At 36.1% G+C, this 20,824-nt stretch overlaps 1 protein-coding gene across 1 annotated transcript in view; it reads right to left on the bottom strand.

The window, feature by feature from the left end:
* CHM (CHM Rab escort protein) overlaps nt 1-20,824 on the bottom strand; it is a 245,947-nt gene that overhangs the window by 10,877 nt on the left and 214,246 nt on the right. The window contains exons 13-14 of the mRNA XM_070290384.1: nt 14,864-14,962; nt 5,489-5,649 (exon numbers count right to left, since the gene is read on the bottom strand). Coding sequence (XP_070146485.1) covers nt 5,489-5,649; nt 14,864-14,962 — 260 coding nt within the window. The remainder of the gene's footprint in view (nt 1-5,488; nt 5,650-14,863; nt 14,963-20,824) is intronic.

Raw genomic sequence — 20,824 nt, forward strand, 5'->3', positions numbered from 1 at the left:
AGAAGCTGAAGTTGAACGGTTCTATGAAGACCTACAAGACCTTGTAGAACTACACCCAAAAAAGAATCCCTTTTCATTATAGGGGACTGGAATGCAAAAGTAGGAAGTCAAGAAACACCTGGAATAACAGGCAAATTTGCCCTTGGAATGCAGAATGAAGCAGGGCAAAGACTAATAGAAAATGCACTGGTCATAGCAAACACCCTCTTCCAACAACACAAGAGAAGACTCTACACATGGACATCACCAGATGGACAACACCGAAATCAGATTGATTATATTCTTTGCAGCCAAAGATGGAGAAGCTCTATACAGTCAACAAAAACAAGAGCAGGAGCTGACTGTGGCTCAGATCATGAACTCCTTATTGCCAAATTCAGACTTAAATTGAAGAAAGTAGGGAAAACCACTAGAGCATTTAGGTATGACCTAAGTCAAATCCCTTATGATTATACAGTGGAAGTGAGAAATAGATTTAAGGGCCTCGATCTGATAGATAGAGTGCCTGAGGAACTATGGAATGAGGTTCATGATATTGTACAGGAGACAGGGATCAAGACCATCCCCATGGAAAAGAAATGCAAAAAAGCAAAATGGCTGTCTGGGGAGGCCTTACAAATAGCTGTGAAAAGAAGAGAAGCGAAAAGCAAAGGAGAAAAGGAAAGATATAAGCATCTGAAAACAGAGTTCCAAATAATAGAAAGAAGAGATAAGAAAGCCTTCTTCAGCGATCAATGCAAAGAAATAGAGGAAAAGAACAGAGTGGGAAAGACTAGAGATCTCTTCAAGAAAATTAGAGATACCAAGGGAACATTTCATGCAAAGATGGGCTCGATAAAGGACAGAAATGGTATGGATCTAACAGAAGCAAAAGATACTAAGAAGAGGTGGCAAGAATACACGGAAGAACTGTACAAAAAAGATCTTCACGACCCGGATAATCACGATGGTGTGATCACTCACCTAGAGCCAGACATCCTGGAATGAGAAGTCAAGTGGGCCATAGAAAGCATCACTATGAACAAAGCTAGTGGAGGTGATGGAATTGCAGTGGAGCTATTTCAAATCCTGAAAGGTGATGCTGTGAAAGTGCTGCATTGAATATGCCAGCAAATTGGGAAAACTCAGCAGTGGCCACAGGACTGGAAAAGGTGAGTTTTCATTCCAATCCCACAGAAAGGCAATGCCAAAGAATGCTCAAACTACTACACAATTGCACTCATCTCGCACGCTAGTAAAGTAATGCTCAAAATTCTCCAAGCCAGGCTTCAAAAATATGTGAACCGTGAACTTCCAGATGTTCAAGCTGGTTTTAGAAAAGGCAGAGGAGCCAAAGATCAAATTGCCAACATCCGCTGGATCATGGAATAAGCAAGAGAGTTCCAGAAAAACATCTATTTCTGCTGTATTGACTATGCTAATGTCTTTGACTGTGCATCACAATAAACTGTGGAAAATTCTGAGAGAGATGGGAATAGCAGACCACCTGACCTGCCTCTTGAGAAATCTGTATGCAAGTCAGGAAGCAACAGTTAGAACTGGGCATGGAATAACAGACCAGTTCCAAATAGGAAAAGGAGTGTGTCAAGGCTGTATATTGTCACCCTGCTTATTTAACTTCTATGCAGAGTACATCATGAGAAATGCTGGACTGGAAGAAACACAAGCTGGAATCAAGATTGCCGGGAGAAATAATAACCTCAGATATGCAGATGACACCACCCTTATGGCAGAAAGTGAAGAGGAGCTAAAAAGCCTCTTGATGAAAGTGAAAGAGGAGAGTGCAAAAGTTGGCTTAAAGCTCAACATTCAGAAAACGAAGATCATGGCATCCAGTCCCATCACTTCATGGGAAATAGATGGGGAAACAGTGGAAACAGTGTCAGACTTTATTTTTTTGGGTTCCAAAATCACTGCAGATGGTGATTGTAGCCACGAAATTAAAAGGCACTTACTCCTTGGAAGAAAATTTATGACCAACCTAGATAGCATATTTAAAAGCAGAGATATTACTTTGCCGACTAAGGTCCATCTAGTCAAGGCTATGGTTTTTCCAGTAGTCATGTATGGATGTTGAGATTTGGACTGTGAAGAAGGCTGAGCGCTGAAGAATTGACGCTTTTCAACTGTGGTGTTGGAGAAGATTCTTGAGAGTCCCTTGGATTGCAAGGAGATCCAACCAGTCCATTCTGAAGGAGATCAGCCCTGGGATTTCTTCGGAAGGAATGATGTTAAAGCTGAAACTCCAGTACTTTGGCCACCTCATGCGAAGAGCTGACTTATTGGATAAAACTCTGACGCTGGGAGGGATTGTGGGCAGGAGGAAAAGGGGACAACAGAGGATGAGAAGGCTGGATGCCATCACGGACTTGATGGATGTGAGTCTGAGTGACCTCCGGGAGTTGGTGATGGACAGGGAGGCCTGGCATGCTGGGATTCATGGGGTTGCAAAGAGTCAGACACGACTGAGTGACTGAACTGAACTGAACTGAATGTTTACTTAATATTGTGTCTGTCAGTCTCTAAGTCATGTCCAACTCTTTGTGACCCCATGGACTGTAGCTCACCAGGCTTCTATGCCTATGGGATTTTCCAGGTAAGAATACTGGAGTGGATTGCCATTCCCTTCTCCAGAATATCTTCCCGACCCAGTGATCAAACCTTGGTCTCCTGTATTGTAGGCAGATTCTTTACCATTTAAGCTACAAGGAAGTCTAAAAACAGAAATATTTTGTCAATCTAGCAGTTTAATGTATTTAGCATGCATCTACATTAACAAGATGAAAGTACTGTACACTACACGTGTGTACTAGCAGTGCGGTCCAACAGACCTGAGGTTAAATCTTCGGTCAAAATTTACCAGCTATGTGATCTTTGGTCAAGTTATTTAGCCTCTTTGGGCTTTAATTTCCTCATCTGTAAAATGGGGATGCAACAGATACTTACCTCATAGGGTTGTTTGAGGACTAAATAAGATAATATATATATAAGATGCTTAAGACAGTGCTTGGCATATAGAAAATGCACAGTAAATGGAAGCTTCAGGAAATAAGACACCTAAATTTGCCCTCTCCCTCAATAGCTTGAGAAAGTAAATGCTACTGCACTATGTGAGCAACCTGACAGCTCTTACAACCAAGAAAGTTCATCTTCAACTTACAAATTATGTACCAAAAGTCATAAGCAATTTGCTGATCTCTCCATATAAACAAAATTCTAATGGTGGTTATACTACCAGTCCAGCATCAGCCAATTTAACCCATTTCATACCTGAAATATAATACAGAGTACAGCACTATTTAACTATTCTTGTTCTCAAGGCAGTGGCAGCTCAAAGGCAATGGGGACACCTGAAAGAGGAGTGAGCTATCACTGCCTTGGGAGTACAGACTAGTAGGGACTACAGACCAGTCTATTTATCAGTATGTGTGGGTTAATGAAACATTCCTCATATAAGAAAAGAAGTATCTATGTGAGGTTCAGAAAAAAAATAGAACACAGACCACAAAACTAGCAAGTCACAGAAAGAATTACATAATCGGGACTGTCTTGGTATGCTCCTGCATACAACTTTAACTTGTGAGTATCAAACACAGATTACTTCTTATTTTTAATGTCTTCAAATCATAGCTTCAAATGAACACAAGGGAGACAGGTCTATGTTATTCAACATCTATACATTTACAAATAAGAACAGCAGATGCAAACTTGACAAACAGTAAAATGAAGCATTTTACTTAAAAAAAAGGAAAATGGAAATCTCCAAGTGCTTATGTTCCTACATGGGCAAAACTTAGGTGATATTCTGAGGGTTTTATAGACAATTTGGAAGACAGGAGTCATCAATTAGCATTTGGGATGAACACAGTGTAATATACTAGAATTAGAACACAGTTTATCTGAATAAACTGGCTATTTTTAAAAGTTATTATTGATGCCCTTTAACGTAGGCATTATAATATTTCTCCTAAAACTTATTTGAGGTTAAAAGCTATATAACAAATATAAGCTTACTTAAAATTAATAGCATATAATAATTAGCACCCAAACTAGCATTATTGTTTTCTTCTGTGGTAACACTGTACTCAAGTCTATCTTCTTGGGAAGCAAATTAACTCATGATAAAATTATCCTTTAATTATAATTTCTAGCTTACAGCTTAGATCACATTAGCACTTGTATACTAAGTCCTTATTTAAGGCCTTTCATCTTGGTTAAAAAACATTAAAGTTCACTGATAAATAAAGTTATCTGGCTGATAACTTGTTGGTAATTTCTGCTTGGGAAAAACTGGAACATCAAAGCAAAAACGACCTGGCCATTTTAAGCCATAAATGTAGATACTGAACTATTCTGGGTTCCTATTAAACTAACAGAACAAAAAATGGATGAGAGATGTGACTTCCTGTTTCTGTTTCTTATCATTGACTAAATATGATTATCCTGGATTACCATTAGACTCTGAGGATTAAAAACAAAGAATCTGGCAAACAACTGTAAATGTATGGGTCACGGCCTTGCTGCTATGCTGAAAAATTAGATTAAAGGCTCAAAGAAGCCATTTGTTCCTATAAGATCCTTGCTACTAGTGGGAATGAAATTTCCACCTGTTGTCTTAGAAAAATGTTAAATTATCCATTTGTTGATTCAAAAGATAGATGTACTAACTATACTGCTGAAAAGGTTAGACTTATGCCTCAAAAACAGTATTTTCTGCTCTTCTCTTTTGGTAAAGTGCAGAAAAGTATATTTGTACATGCATATGAATTTTCAGCTTAGTAGAGTCTTAATTTATTTTTGGCATTTTGTGTCACCTACCTTGTACCTTTATAGCCCTGCTCAGGAGTGCTGTCACAAATTCAACCTTGATTTAACATACTTCTCAGCAGTTATTATAGTAGCTTTGGGATACCAGCTTGTGTCAAAACATTAAAGGAATCATGTTCACTGTGAAAAACTGTATGTTCTTTTCCATGATGAGAATGTGCCTTAAAAATGCCATTTAAAAAATACATCTTGTGTGTCTTACCAGTTACACGCCTTTTGAAATGACTCAAGTTTAAAGAGGAAAAAAGTTCATGCATTTCAAAATACACTCATAGACCACAATTTAAATTAGAAGCAATGTCTCTTTAGAATATTGGCATTATAAATTCATTTTCTGGATATGTACTTCTAAGATCTTCTATCCTTATCCCCACAATGGAACTCATAAACAATCTCTTATATTTCATCATTATATTCTAGACCAGGACAATATACTACATTAATATTTTAAATTTTAATATTTTAAAATTTTAAATACTACATTTAAAATATATTTAATGCAGCTTTGTTGTTCAGAGAGAAAATGTTTAGGAGCAAATTACAGAGATGGCATTAAATGAGAGAGATGCTCTTTTAGTCCACCTCTCAGAGGAAAAAAGAATTCACTTTCCCTACCACACCAACTTCTTAATCTAAAACTGAGAAAGACCAACAGCCTTACCTGTTTGACTGCATTATCATTTCCTAAAGCACAGTCTGGGCCAGAGCAGACATAAACGTTTGATGGTAAATCATTATAAGAGTTCCTGCTGACATCTGAAGAATCTCTCATATTGAAGTAAAGACCCCATAGAAGTCTTGGCTTTTCAATTTCTTCATTTTCTAAATGTAAACATAAATTTTATGTATATCTAATGTACAGTATACCTCTCAATTACTATAATAAGTAGCCAATTACTAACAAAGTCATAACTATACATTATAGTAAATCAGAGCTTTGTATTTCAACAAAAATATATCTGCATACACATACTCTAATACATGTATATGATATTTCAAGCAATGATGGCTTTTCAACCTAAGACAAGTTGGATTTAAAAATTATTTTGATTATCAGTAAGTTACTTAGATTTAACTCCAATCACATTTTCTTGGACTTTTCTTATTTCTCATCACCAGTATCAAAGTGCTTATGATCATATTCATCTTTAAATTATGCTAGTGAAGTAAGAAGTTAACATAAACTGATTATCTTATGTTTCACATGGATAAACCAACTTCAATTATAAAGTCAATACTATACATAGGATTATGAGAAGACCAGAATAGAAAAATCTGTAGACAGGGAGTACGGAAATTCCCTGAAAGTCCGGTGGTTAAGACTTGGTGCTTTCACTGCTGTGGCCCAGGTTCAATTCCCAGTTGGGGAACTAAGATCAGATAAGTATATGGCATTTAGCAAATAAAGAAAAAATATGAAGTAGATTACAGTTACCTTCAGTTAGGGAGGAACTGAGGGAAAGTACAGGTTAATGGCCCCCCAAAACAGTGGAAACAGTGTCAGACTTTATTTTTGGAGCTTCAAAATCACTGCAGATGGTGATTGCAGCCATGAAATTAAAAGATGCTTACTCCTTGGAAGGAAAGTTATGACCAACCTAGATAGCATATTCAAAAGCAGAGACATTACTTTGCCAACAAAGGTCCATATAATCAAGGCTATGGTTTTTCTAGTGGTCACGTATGGAAGTGAGAGTTGGACAGTGAGGAAAGCTGAGCGCTGAAGAATTGATGCTTTTGAACTGTGGTGTTGGAGAAGACTCTTGAGAGTCCCTTGGACTGCAAGGAGATTGAACCAGTCCATCCTAAAGGAGATCAGTCCTGGGTGTTTATTGGAAGGACTGATGTTGAAGCTGAAACTCCAATACTTTGGCCACCTGATGCAAAAGGTTGACTCATTGGAAAAGATCGTGATGCTGGGAGATTGAGGGAAGGAGAAGGGGATGACAGAGGATGAGATGGCTGCATGGCATCACCGACTTGATGGACATGAGTTTGGGTAAACTCCGGGAGTTGGTGATGGACAGGGAGGCCTGGCGTGCTGCGATTCATGGGGTTGCAGAGAGTCGGACACAACTGAGTGACTGAACTGAACAGGTTAATGGCATTATACAAGAGAGAGGAATCAAGACCATCCCCAAGAAAAAGAAATGCAGAAAAGCAAAATGGCTGTCTAGGAGGCATTACAAATAGTTGTGAAAAGAAGAGAAGTGAAAAGCAAAGGAGAAAAGAAAGATATACCCATTTGAATTCAGAGTTCCAAAGAATAGCAAGGAGACATAAGAAAGCCTTCTTCAGCGATCAATTCAAAGAAATAGAGGAAAACAACAGAATGGGAAAGACTAGAGATCTCTTCAAGAAAATTAGAGATTCCAAGGGAACATTTCATGGAAAGATGGGCTTGATAAAGGACAGAAATGGTATGGACCTAACAGAAGCAGAAGATATTAAGAAGAGGTGGAAAGAATACACAGAAGAACTGTACAAAAAAGATCTTCACGACCTGGATAATCACGATGGTGTGATCACTCACACTCACCTAGAGCCAGACATCCTGGAATGTGAAGTCAAGTGGGCCTGAGGAAGCATCACTGTGAACAAAGCTAGTGGAGGTGATGGAATTCCAGTAAAGCTATTTCAAATCCTAAAAGATGATGCTGTGAAAGTGCTGCACTCAATATGCCAGCAAATTTGGAAAACTCAGCAGTGCCCACAGGACTGGAAAAGGTCAGTTTTCATTTCAATCCCAAAGAAAGGCAATGCCAAAGAATGCTCAAACTACCACACAATTGTACTCATCTCATATGCTAGTAAAGTAATGCTCAAAATTCTCCAAGCCAGGCTTCAACAATACGTGAACTGTAAACTTCCCAATGTTCATGCTGGTTTTGGAAAAGGCAGAAGAACCAGAGATCAAATTGCCAAAATCCGGTGGATCACTGAAGAAGCAAGAGAGTTCCAGAAAAAATATCTATTTTTGCTTTATGGACTATGTCAAAGCCTTTGACTGTGTGCATCCCAATAAACTGTGTTAAATTCTGAAAGAGATGGGAATATCAGACCACCTGACCTGCCTCTTGAGAAACTTATATGCAGGTCAGGAAGCAACAGTTAGAACTGGACATGGAACAACAGACTGGTTCTAAATAGAAAAAGGAGTACGTCAAGGCTGTATATTGTCACCCTTCTTACTTAACTTATATGCAGAGTACATCATGAGAAATGCTGGGCTAGAGGAAGCACAAGCTGGAATCAAGATTGCTGGAAGAAATATCAATAACCTCAGATATGCAGATGACACTACCCTTATGGCAGAAAGTGAAGAGGAACTACAAAGCCTCTTGATGAAAGTGAAAGAGGAGAGTGAAAAAGTTGGCTTAAAACTCAACATTCAGAAAACTAAGATCATGGCATCTGTTCCCATCAATTCATGGCAAACAGATGGGGAAACAGTGGAAACAGTGGCTGACTTTATTTTTCTAGGCTCCAAAATCACTGCAGATGGTGATTGCAGCCATGAAATTAAAAGATGCTTACTCCTTGGAAGGAAACTTATGACCAATCTAGACAGCATATTAAAAAGCAGAGACATTACTTTGCCAACAAAGTCCGTCTAGTCACGGCTATTGTTTTTCCAGTAGTTATGTATGGATGTGAGATTTGGACTATAAAGAAAGCTGAGCACAGAAGAACTGATGCTTTTGAACTGTGGTGTTGGAGAAGACTCTTGAGAATTCCTTGGACTGCAAGGAGATCCAACCAGTCCATCCTAAAGGAGATCAGTCCTGGGTGTTTATTGGAAGGACTGATGTTGAAGCTGAAACTCCAATACTTTGCCCACCTAATGCGAAGAACTGACTCATTTGAAAAGACCTTGATGCTGGGAAGGATTGAGGAGGGAGGAGAAGGGGACGATGGAGGATGAGATGGTTGGATGGCATCCCCGACTCAATGGACATGGATTTGTGTGGACTCTGGCAGTAGGTGATGGACAGTGAGGCCTGGCATGCTGCGGTTCATGAAGTCGCAAAGAGTCAGATACAACTGAGCCACTGAACTGAACTGAACAGGTTAATGGCTAAAGGGTGATGGAAATATTCTAAAACTGACTGTGGTGATGTTTCAACAACAAATTAAAAAACAGTGGATTTTACACTTTAAATGGGTAAACTGTATGGTATGTGAATCTCAATAAAGCTGATTAAAAATAGTATATACAAGATTAAAACTTGGATATCCTCACTCACTAACACTCTGTCCTACTAGATTACCAAAGTAATGCCAACCAACAAGAAAAATACGATTATGAGACTGTAAGTTGTTTTCAGTACACATTCTCTCATTTACAGCAAGCATTTATTATATATGTTAGGTATCAGGCTAGGAGCTGGGAATACAAAGATTGAGTAGACTTAGTCCCTATTCTCTTGAATTTTCATGTTCCCTAATACAGAGCATAGTATACAACAGATGCTCAATGAGTAGTTCTTGAACTAATTTTAATTCTGTTTTCAGGTAGTATGATATGCTATAAAAAGTTATTAATCTCAATAACTAAAGCCTATTCCTTGCTTTCAAACTGTGAAATGATGCTTCCAAACTGTGGTGCTGGAGAAGACTCTTGAGAGTTCATGGACAGCAAGGAGATCAAACCAGTCAATTTTAAAGGAAATCAACCCTGAATACTCTTTGGAAGGACTGATGCTGAAGGCGAAGCTCCCATACTTTGGCCACCTGATGTGAACAAATGACTAATTGGAAAAGACCTTGATGCCGTCCAAGACTGAAGGCAGAAGGAGAAGAGGGGACAGGAGATTAGATGGCTAGATGGCATCACTGACTCAATGGACATGAACTTGGGCATACGCCAGGAGATGGTAATGGATAGGGAAGCCTGGTGTGCTGTAGTCTATGGGGTTGCAAAAAGTCATATATGACTTGATAACAGAACAGCAACATTCCTTGCTATCTTAATAATTATTTTTATGCCTCTCCTCCTTGGAAATGTTATAATTACATTTTCTTCGGTTGAAAACAGAAAACATTACTGTTGATATATTTATTGACTACAATGTTTTCTTAGCCTGAATTTGAAGAAAAACTCAAATTTTATATATTGGTAACAATGGACATACATGACAATTACCCAAGAGCATGAAGCACTATGGGAATCATAAAGAAAATTGTAAAGTTATAATTATCTAGTTAATTAAATCTTATTTGTTAATTTATAATCAGTGTAGAAAAGTTAGCTAATTGTAGTATTCAGTTAAAAAGAATGCCCCATCCCCCCAATTCAGGACAAACAGACATTTATTATACTTAACTCAAAATATCTCCACTAAAGAATACCAAATATGTTCTTTTCCTTGTTCATCCTGAATAATTTATAATTATTAATGTGATAGGACACAGAAACTATGGATGAAGTGATTCTTTAAGACGTCCCCTTCTAATGTCAAGATCTATGAGTCTAAGGTATCACCAGCTTTGTGTAACCACACAATAGATGGCAAAGACTACTTACTAACAAAATTAAGGAACATAAGATACTCATATTTCATAGCTAAAACTATATGGCTCTTAGTAAGTTTATTGGTGAGTTTAGTTTCATTAAATGTTACAGGAAGATAATTAAACATAGTGCCTATCACTTGTGAAACCAGACTCTAGGAGCATTGCAGAAAAGTGGGCTAAGATCTGGAAGTCCCTTAATATTGCTCATTCCATTTCTAAGCATATCATGTCTAGTCAAGGCTATGGTTTTTCCTGTGGTCATGTATGGATGTGAGAGTTGGACCGTGAAGAAGGCTGAGCGCCGAAGAATTGATGCTTTTGAACTGTGGTGTTGGAGAAGACTCTTGAGAGTCCCTTGGACTACAAGGAGATCCAACCAGTCCATTCTGAAGGAGATCAACCCTGGGATTTCTTTGGAAGGAATGATGCTAAAGCTGAAACTCCAGTACTTTGGCCACCTCATGCGAAGAGCTGACCCATTGGAAAAGACTGTGATGCTGGGAGGGATTGTGGGCAGGAGGGGAAGGGGACGACAGAGGATGAGATGGCTGGATGGCATCACTGACTCGATGGACGTGAATCTGAGTGAACTCCGGGAGATGGTGATGGACAGGGAGGCCTGGCGTGTTGCAATTCATGGGGTCGCAAAGAGTTGGACACAACTGAGCGACTGATCTGAACTGAAGAGAGCTTATCTTATATTTTATGAAAGTTCCAGCTTAGAGGAGGGCCTTCACTCAATACAAGTTGGGGAAAATGAATAATCCTATTAATTTAAGAAAGAAATTTCATAGAGGTTGAAGCTTTGAAAGGAAACCAAGAAAATGAAAAGTTAACATAGGCTGAAGATAAATGGTCTAGATACAAGGGAGTTATCAGGCTTTGACCCTAAAAGCCTGAAAGAAACATATAATTGCTTCATCTTTCTTTGAGGCCAGCTTGAAGGTAGAGAGCTGGAAAAATAACATGCAGTTTTGCAGTGCACAATTGTCAAAAAATATTAAAGCTGCCAAGGTTTGGATAGGAATATATCACTTGGCCAGAAATAGAACTGGTTTTCTGCAAAAGCTCATTTCATTCAATTAGATTGTGCAAAGACTAAACAAGGAATAGGTAATTTAGAATAAAATCTTGCACAAATTAAACTGAGGCAAGTACAGAACAAAGTAGCCCAAAGAAAATCAACAATGGTGCACCAAATAAAAGCAACAAATAGTCTACAGTTGCATGTCATGTCTAGGGAGAGAGTGAACTACTTTAGCAACATAGCTAACATGAGACCAAGAGAGTAGGAAACTACTACAGATACCACCTAGACTGAACACAGCAAATACAAAAAGGAATTAAGATAAGGCATTTGACTTCTCAGTCCAGCAATTCTGAATACCCTCATCAGCCACCTTTTTCAAAATGACATCTATAAGGGGAATTCCTGTTTTTAGGCAGTGCTACTTTTTGACATAGGAACGGAATGAGATGGAATGAGGTAACTTCACGTGTTGTGCCCAATGGAAGGAAAAAGAGAAAGAAGATGGTACAAGTCATGATACTACATTGCACACATCTGAAGCTACTGTACTAATGAAATTCCTGCTTCAGTTTGTATGGAAAAATCATAAATTCCTGAGTAAAATAAGTAATACTTAGGAAAAGTCTACCAGTGCTTAGAAGGATATTATGGAATCTAGGGACTTCCCAAGTGGTGCTAGTGGTAAAGAATCTGCCTGCCAATGCAGGAGATGCAGAAGATAGGGTTTGATCCCTGGGTTGGGAAGATCCTCTGGAGAAGGAAACGCCAACCCATTCCAGTATTCTTTCCTGGAAACTTCCATGGACAGAGAAGCCAGGCAGGCTATAGTCCATGTGGTCACGAAGAGTCAGAAATGACTGAGTGACTGAGCATGCATGCATGCATGGATTTTTGAAGAATTAACGCACCTATGAATGGTGAGCAATCACCTCATTTTCTCACCCATAAAATCAGGTTTATTAGGCATAAAACATCTGAAATGTCCTTGCATTGTGAAACAGGGAAGAATTTAGAGATTTCTGATGTTCTTAAAAGGGCCTGGGAAGTAGGGCTCTTGGAAGTATTAGTACAACTGCTTCTTTAAGGCATAGCATATGATAAGAGCTCCAGCTGATACCTTAAACATGAACAAGGAAGGGGAGAAAACAGAAGGCAAGGACACTGAATTTCTCAGATACAAAGGAAAAGTAGTACTGTGTTTGAGAAGAGAAGATTACCTTTTACAATAAATAAACTTCATTAAAGTGACTAGGCTGACTTTCATGGAAGCTTATGAAGCACAGCACTACACAGAACATAGAATTCAAATAAAAAGAAAATAAGCTTAAATAATGTTATTCTTCTGGCATGAACTTTAAGAGAAAATATTTATAAAGCTCTAAAGCATAAGGTTTCATATCACTGTTAGATAATTAGAACATTAACAGTACAAGCCACCAATCCGTGAAAACAGGGGCTTTTGCTATAGAGGAGAATGTGCTTTAATGTATTAAAAGTTCATATTGCTCATAAAGTTCCTTCTTCCTCATTTAGGCAGGAAAATGAATTGAGTTCTCTTCTCCAGGTGACTTTGCCTCTTTGACCTGCCATGGCCCAGTGCTCACTTTATCTGGTGATTCATTTTCAATAACTCCAACAGTATTTGTTCTGACATTTTAATTAAAATATGACCACTACCTCATCCTGATGATAAAAAGGCCTATGTGTCAGTGAAAACTAGCTTTTCAGTGCCTCAGTGCACCTGATGACCCCTCTGAGCACATAGTTCTTACTAAAGAATTTCACTCATGTTCTGAACAATACATCATTTCAAAATGGGATCACATTAACCATTAAGATTAATGCTTAAAAATCTAAAATGGCTAGAAGATGCTAAGGAATGGATATGTAATTTCCCCATTTTGACTTTTAAAAAAGAAAATTATATGCATTTAAAAAATGAAGAGCAATGATACAAGACTAAAATTTACTGTATTATTTGAGACTACCACACAATGAAATTACAAAAAAATTATGAAAAACTTCAGAAAAAAGAAGGAATTCAGAGTTTTTATAAGCAAGGTAACTAAAGCCAAAGATAAAACTGATTTCATACTACAGTTAAGAATATTGTTGTGTACCATAACTCTGCAATCAAATTTTTAACATATTATATGAGATTTTTTTTATGAACCGGTTTTATTTTATTTGCATTTAACATGATTATACACATTCATGTGTCTAACCAGATCTGTACTGTTAAAAATACAAGTACAATATCATTCAACATGAGGTACTTCATATTTATATATTTTCCTTCATAAATAATGCTGTAAGCTCCTAAATTCAAGCACTCTGATGCACAACTAGCTAGTGTCTTAAATTAACAAGCTTATTTAGACACCTTAAAAAAAAGACAGTTCAGTACAATAATTATGTAGAAATTAGACCATTTACGTAAATACTGTATTAAGATATGCTTAAAGAATGTTACATTAGAACTGCTAACCATATGGAACAAATTAAATTCTAAACTAAAGTGAACTAAATTTTCAGGTTGCAGGATTTGATTCAGGCAGCTCAAAATGAAATTAATGTAAATGCCCCTTTATGCACTGTCTCTGCAAAGAAAACAAGCAAGACACACAGGAGATGAACTAAAAGGAAACACAATAAGTAGGGAGTAAATAAATTGTTGCCTGAACAAACATAGCATTCAAAGAAAATGAAGACATATGAATCAATGAGGAAACTGGCCAGAATTCAATCAGACATGCTAATCCTATAATGAAAATCACCATCACTTCATATAAATGAATAAGATCCATTAGGCTATGTTTTGATCAATTATACACAACATTCACTACAATTTGCTCCATTCATACCTATAAGAACTACCCTATGATGTGGGGATAAAAGTTATGCAATTTATGGCTGAAAAGCATTTTTCCACCATGAGTAAGTAGCAAAGTGATATATATATATATATCTTGAAAGCTAAATATCACATCACTAACATACTATGCATTAAAAGACAATTATTGGTCAGGAAGGATTCCTGAATTTGCCAATTAATAGTGTAATCTCTCAGTCGAACCAAGTTTTTTTTCCTTAATAAATGAAGAAAACCTTTTCTGATAAAGGAATATATGCTTGTTGTACAACATCTATTAAATGAAGAAAATTTAAAAAAATATTACCTATAATTTCACCAAGATTGACAGATTTCCTGATAGTCTTTTTCTATGCAAGTATATACACATATAAATGTATAGTTTTGCACTTAATATATACATTGTGTGTCAGATGTATATTTTCCTGTATCCTTACAGACACTACCCCATTTTTAGGAAGAGAATGTGCTTAATCGCTTAATCATCCTAGGAAAACATGTAAGTACTGGTGCTGAATATAACAGATTCTAGTTCAGGCTACAGAAACCTTCAAGACATCTCTAAGAAAAGTGGTCAAATTACCTTTACATCATAAATCACTGATTATGGTTCTTACCTATCTCTGTTTCCGTATATGGAGTAAACAATTTCTGCACAACTGGTTCTAAATCTTCTCTTGCTGTTTTAGAAGATGTACAAGTCAAATGAACCAAATCTGTTTTAAAACAAAAAAAACATTTTGAGTTCCTGCATATCACAAATTTCACTGTGTACTAATATTCAAGGCACTAAGCTGGTGCCATGGGGGAAGAGAGTCAAGTAAGTCATGGCCCCTGCCTTTAAGAAGTTTATAATCTAGTGATGGTGGCATGTAAAAACCAAAGCAATAGGCTATGTGTGTTAACTGTATAGCAAAAATACATGTTAATTAAGAGGGAACACATTGAGACTCAAGAAGTACCAGTGGATGGTTTTGTCAAATCAGCACAGAAAAAAGCTTAGGAAACCATGTATTCATAGAAAGAGCTTAAGCTATTCTTAAAACATTCCCAAAGAAGGTGGATAAAGGATTGCTAAGCAAAATATTGTATAAAGAAAAAGACTAAAAGTGGACTATCCATTTACTTTAGAGACTACACTTCATATTCTTCAGACTGAAAAGACCATTTATGCAAACTTTACTGGTAGGTTAAAAACAAATCATCTATTCATTATAGGGTTTTCTAAGAAAGCTTTTGGGGAATACTGTTAGCTTAGTTTAAATCATACATATACTTAAAAGTCTATAACATGGTACAAGTCAAAACAGTCTGTAATATTTTCAGGATTTCCAAATCATTTTGTTTTGCATTTACAGATTCATGAGGCCTGGACTTCAAAGAATGTTTGGGTGAGAATATCATGTACAAAAAGGCCCTTCATGGAAGTGAAATACTGCAGTCTAAGGAACTTAGAATTCCTAAAGGCCTACATATTAATACATAGGGTAAAAGAAGGACAAAAGGGTCTATGTATTGAAAGGAAGAACTAAGAGGATCCCTAAATGGGAGTAATTTTTGTGGTTCTGTAAAGGGCTTAGGGCAGAACAGAATTATGGAAGAAAAAAATACATATTAGAGAAAAGTATAAGAACTGAGATATTCCTGCTCCTAAAACCCCAGTAGAGAAGTACATGTGCTTCTTTGCTAAAAGTTTATTTTAGGCTAGTAGACATTTTTAAACCTCAGGAAGATAGTTCAAAGTTTACAACAGAAATGTAACATCAGAACTGAATTCTCTTTAAATATATCTAAGCATAGAGGGACTTTTAATAACCATGTGAGTTAAAATCAAATTTTGTAGTATTTTTTCCAGGTTTACCAACTTAAGTGATATTCTAAGGAAGTTCCTGTCTTATGTATGGCCAATAAAATACCCATCCTATTTAAGCAATATTTTTATATGAATGTAATAATGATTCCCATTGGTTCTGGGATATTGAAGGATATATGGTACTAATTACTTCAAAAGGTAAACAACCTTCACAACAAAATTATTCCTAATGAAAATAATGAAATATTTTATTTCCTAATGAAATAAAGATATTCAACTGTTATATAACTTTGGTGGGAAGTTTAAAGTCCCTAGATTCTGAATTAAACAGAGTATATAACTATAAAGGCAGAAATCTCTGATGTAACACTCGACAGAAATTGTCCTGTCTCTCATCTCAATCTCACAAAATACTAACATTGATATCAAAGTTCTCAATTTTCCAATTCTTTCCTGTTCAATTAATGTGTACTAGAGAAAAAGCAGGTGAATGTGAATATAAATAAAAAAGTATATTAAAAAAATCTTAATAGTAAAATACTAGTTCTATAAATCAGGATATATAAAAGAAATACAAGTAACTATATCCTTATGTTTCCTAACAATGTAAGAGAGTTCAGTTCATGCAATGATATCAAAATTTTCTAGTAATAAAGTCAGATTAGCATTTTGTACTTAACAAGTTTTATTACAATTCTTAGAAGAAAAAACTAAAGATACCCATAACTTGAATGCTAATATATATACCTTGATTATGCTTAGATTCTACATTATTATTAATAATTGATTTACAATTTTAAGGTATGAACAACTGTTTCTTTTTCGTCCTGCTCCTTGTTACCTGCTTTTCCTGTTACCTGCTTTCCCTGTTATCTATATTACTTTCTTGTTTAGGTCACTTTGAATTTACTGCTTCTTTTCAAATCAGAGAGGTTGTGTTTTTGTTTTTGTTTTTAATTCAAATTACTTTCAAAATTGGCTTATTAATCTTCATACATCTCATAAGTCTTTAGCAAGGGCAAGTTTTAGAGTCAGTTTTCCTCTTCTTTGTTAAATATAACTTTTACTTTTCAACGGGTGTTTAACAAATATTTGTGGGTAAAGATAATTTGCTTCCCTGCCATGAGTAGACATTTGCTTCCCTGCCATGAGTAGACATTAAGTATTCACAGTCTTAAGAAGACATATGTGTGCATACAAATATATGTATGCATACACATGCATAGGAAAACTTTACTAGCTTCTTGTACAAAATGTGGAAAATTATTTGACTGACCAGGGTAGAAGTAAGGAAAGTATTAGTGGATAATCCTTAAATTATTTAAATCTGCCTGAGAAATGCTCACAGACACTTTAAGATACTTATATTAAATTCTCAAAAGAATTGACAAGATTATCTAGAATTTACTGTACAGCAAACTTTCATATGTCAGACACTACCCTAAGCATGTCTGATGCATTATTTCATTTTACCCATGCAACAGCCAATCACTATTTTCATTTTACAGGTAAGAGTTAACAGTGGAGTTAAGCAGATCTCCCAAAGTCATGCAATTAGTAAAAGGAACAGCTGAGGCTTAGAGCTGAAATTTAAGCCCACACGGTCTGCCTCTGGAATGCCCACTCTTAGTCACTAAATGATGTTGAGTAAATGTAATAATCTCTTGTAGAAGGTGCTGCAAGTCACTTAAGGAGCAATCTTTAAACTGGTATGTGTATAAAGATACAAGAGGACTTTTCACAAGGTAAAATAACTCCCATGGTTCTGGAGAAGACTCTTGAGAGTCCCTTGGACTGCAAGGAGATCAAACTAGTCAATCCTAAAATCAACCCTTAATATTCATTGGAAGGACTGATGCTGAAGCCCCAATACTTTGGCTACCTGATACAAAGAGCTGACTCATTGGAAAAGATCCTGATGCTGGGAAAGATTGAAGACAGGAGGAGAAGGGGATGACAGAGGACGAGATGGTTGGATGGCATCACCGACTCAATGGACATGACTTTGAGTAAACTCCAGGCGATGGTGAAGGACAGGTAAGCTTGTTGTGCTGCAGTCTATGGGGTCGCAAAGAACTGGACACAACTGAGTGACTGAACAACAGCAAAAATAACTCTAAGCAAGTCATTGTCTAGATGCTCAACTTCCTCTCCTTCCACTTTATTAAGCAATGCATTTCAAGAAATTTAATTTGTGTTTAATCATTTATCAAAACTGTAATGTATTTGATAGTTTGATTAATTTTACACAAATAATAATTTGAATTACTAAATCTAGAAGATAGTTTTTTTTTAATACTGAGAAGCTTACTGTCTTAAGAAATTTTTAAAGAATCTATTTCCATTAATTATTTGAAATGGGTGATAGCGGCGATCAAATATTTCTGATACTTAAATTCCATTGAATATATTTAAAGGGGTGATGTTACTGTTTTATTACGCCACATCAACATTTGTACTGTTAGAAACTACATTCTTGGTAATTATTTGAATCTTATGATGAAAAATTATATAAGCCAACTGCTAAGTGTTTGAGGGGTACATGAACAAAAAGGCTTCAAGACCTTAAAGGGTTAAAGTAATCACAAAACCATACCCAGAACATGTCATATTTCTATTAAAATTTGAATCTCTATGTAAAATGCTCCTTCCTATTCTGTGACCAATTCTAATTTCTTTCCGTCAAACTAACTTGCTGAATAAATGCTAAAAATGATCACAAATTAGATCAGTGGGCCAACTGTTTTCCTAAAAGTATTACATTCATTAGTACCAATTAACAAATATAACTTAAGATTTTGGAAGATGCAATAGGACTGGAAATGTTGTCCACTGGCATCATGTGAGATTATAATTGACTTGAAAATTGGTTTAAATCCTGAATCTACCTTTTATAAACTAAGTTCCTTTTTACTTTCATTGGCCAAGTGGCTCAGTGGTGAAGAATCCACCTGCCACTGCAGGAGACACAAGAGACTTGGGTTTGATCTCTGGGCCGGGAATATCCTTTGGAGAAGGCAACATCAATCTACTCTAGTATTCTTGCCTGGAAAATCCCATGGACAGAGGAGCCTGGCCAGCTACAGTCCATGGGGTTGCAGAAGAGTAGGACATGACTGAGCACAGCTCAGCATAGGAATAAAGGCTTAATGGCATAAAAGATGATAAAATGTGTTCTCTGTCACAAATTCCTCTCTTGGCAATATATTTACCTTTGTATTGGAATTAAAGAAACTGCAAAATATCCTAATAAAACATAAAATTTTTCACAGCAAAGAAAATGACAAGCAAATTGAAAAGACAACCTATGGAATGGGAGAAAATATTTGAAATGATGAGACCAATAAGGGCTTAATTTCCAAAATATATGAAAAGCTCAAACAGCTCAATATAAAAAAAAAACAAACAATCAAAAATGGGCAGACCTAAATAAACATTTCTCCAAAGACATACAAATGGTCAACAGGCACATGAAAAAATTCTCAATATTACTACTCAGAGAAATTGAGGATCACCTTGATATATAAGCTAAATATTAATAATCATAAAAGGGAAAATCGACAGTAACACAATAGTGGATGACTTTTTAATGACCCATTTATACCAATGGACAGATAACCCAGACAGAAAACCAATAACGAAACACTAGCTTTAAATGACACATTACATCAGATGGACTTAATTGATATTTTTACATCATTTCATATACAAACAGAGAGTACACTTCTCAAGTGCACATAGAACTTCTCCAGAATGTATCACACATTAGGCCACAAATCAAGCTGCAGTAATCTAAGAAAACTGAGATTGTATCAGGATTCTGACCACAACATTGAGATTAGAAACAAATTACAGGAAATCATAAACTGTAAAAAACACACATGTGGAGACTAAACAACCAATGGATCACTGAATAAATCAAAGAGGAAATAAAAAATACCTAGAGACAAATGACAATGAAAACACAATAACCCAAAACCTATGGGATGCAGCAAAAGCAGTTCTAAGAGTAAAATTTACAGCAATACAATACAACCTCAGGAAACAAACAAACAAAAAAACCTCAAACAACCTAACCTTATACCTAAAGCAACCAGAAAAATCCAAAATTAGTAGAAGGAGAGAAATCATAATGATCAGAGCAGAAATAAATGAAACAGAGACAAAGAAAATAACAGAAAAGATCAATGAAAAGTAAAAGCTGGTTCTTTGAAAATATTTTTTTTTAAATGATGAACCTCTAACCTGACTCCTCAAGAAAAAAGGGAAAGGGCTGAAATCTATAAAACTAGAAATAAAAATGGAGAAGTTACAAAAGACACCATAGAAATACAAAGGATCATAAGAGACTACTTCAAGCAACTTTATGTCAATAAAATGGATAACCTAGAAAACACTGACGAATTCTTAGAAAGGTACAATCTTCCAAGACTGAACCAAGAAGAAACAGAAAATATGAACAGACTAACAAGTACTGAAATTGAAACTGTGATTTAAAAACTCCCAACAAACAAAAATTCAGGACCAGATGGCTTCACAGGTGATTTCTATGAGATATTTAGAGAAAATTTAACTTTTATCCTTCTAAAACTCTTTCAAAAATTTTCTGAGGAAGGAAAACTCCCAAGCTCATTCTACAAGGCCACCATCACTCTGACAACAAAATCAGACAAAGATATCAGAAACAAAGAAAATTACAGGCCAATATCACTGATGAACACAGATATAAAATTCTCAAAGAATACTAGCAGATCAAATCCAACAA

The sequence above is a fragment of the Ovis canadensis genome, chromosome X, assembly GCF_042477335.2.
Source record: "Ovis canadensis isolate MfBH-ARS-UI-01 breed Bighorn chromosome X, ARS-UI_OviCan_v2, whole genome shotgun sequence".
Taxonomy (NCBI): domain Eukaryota; kingdom Metazoa; phylum Chordata; class Mammalia; order Artiodactyla; family Bovidae; genus Ovis; species Ovis canadensis.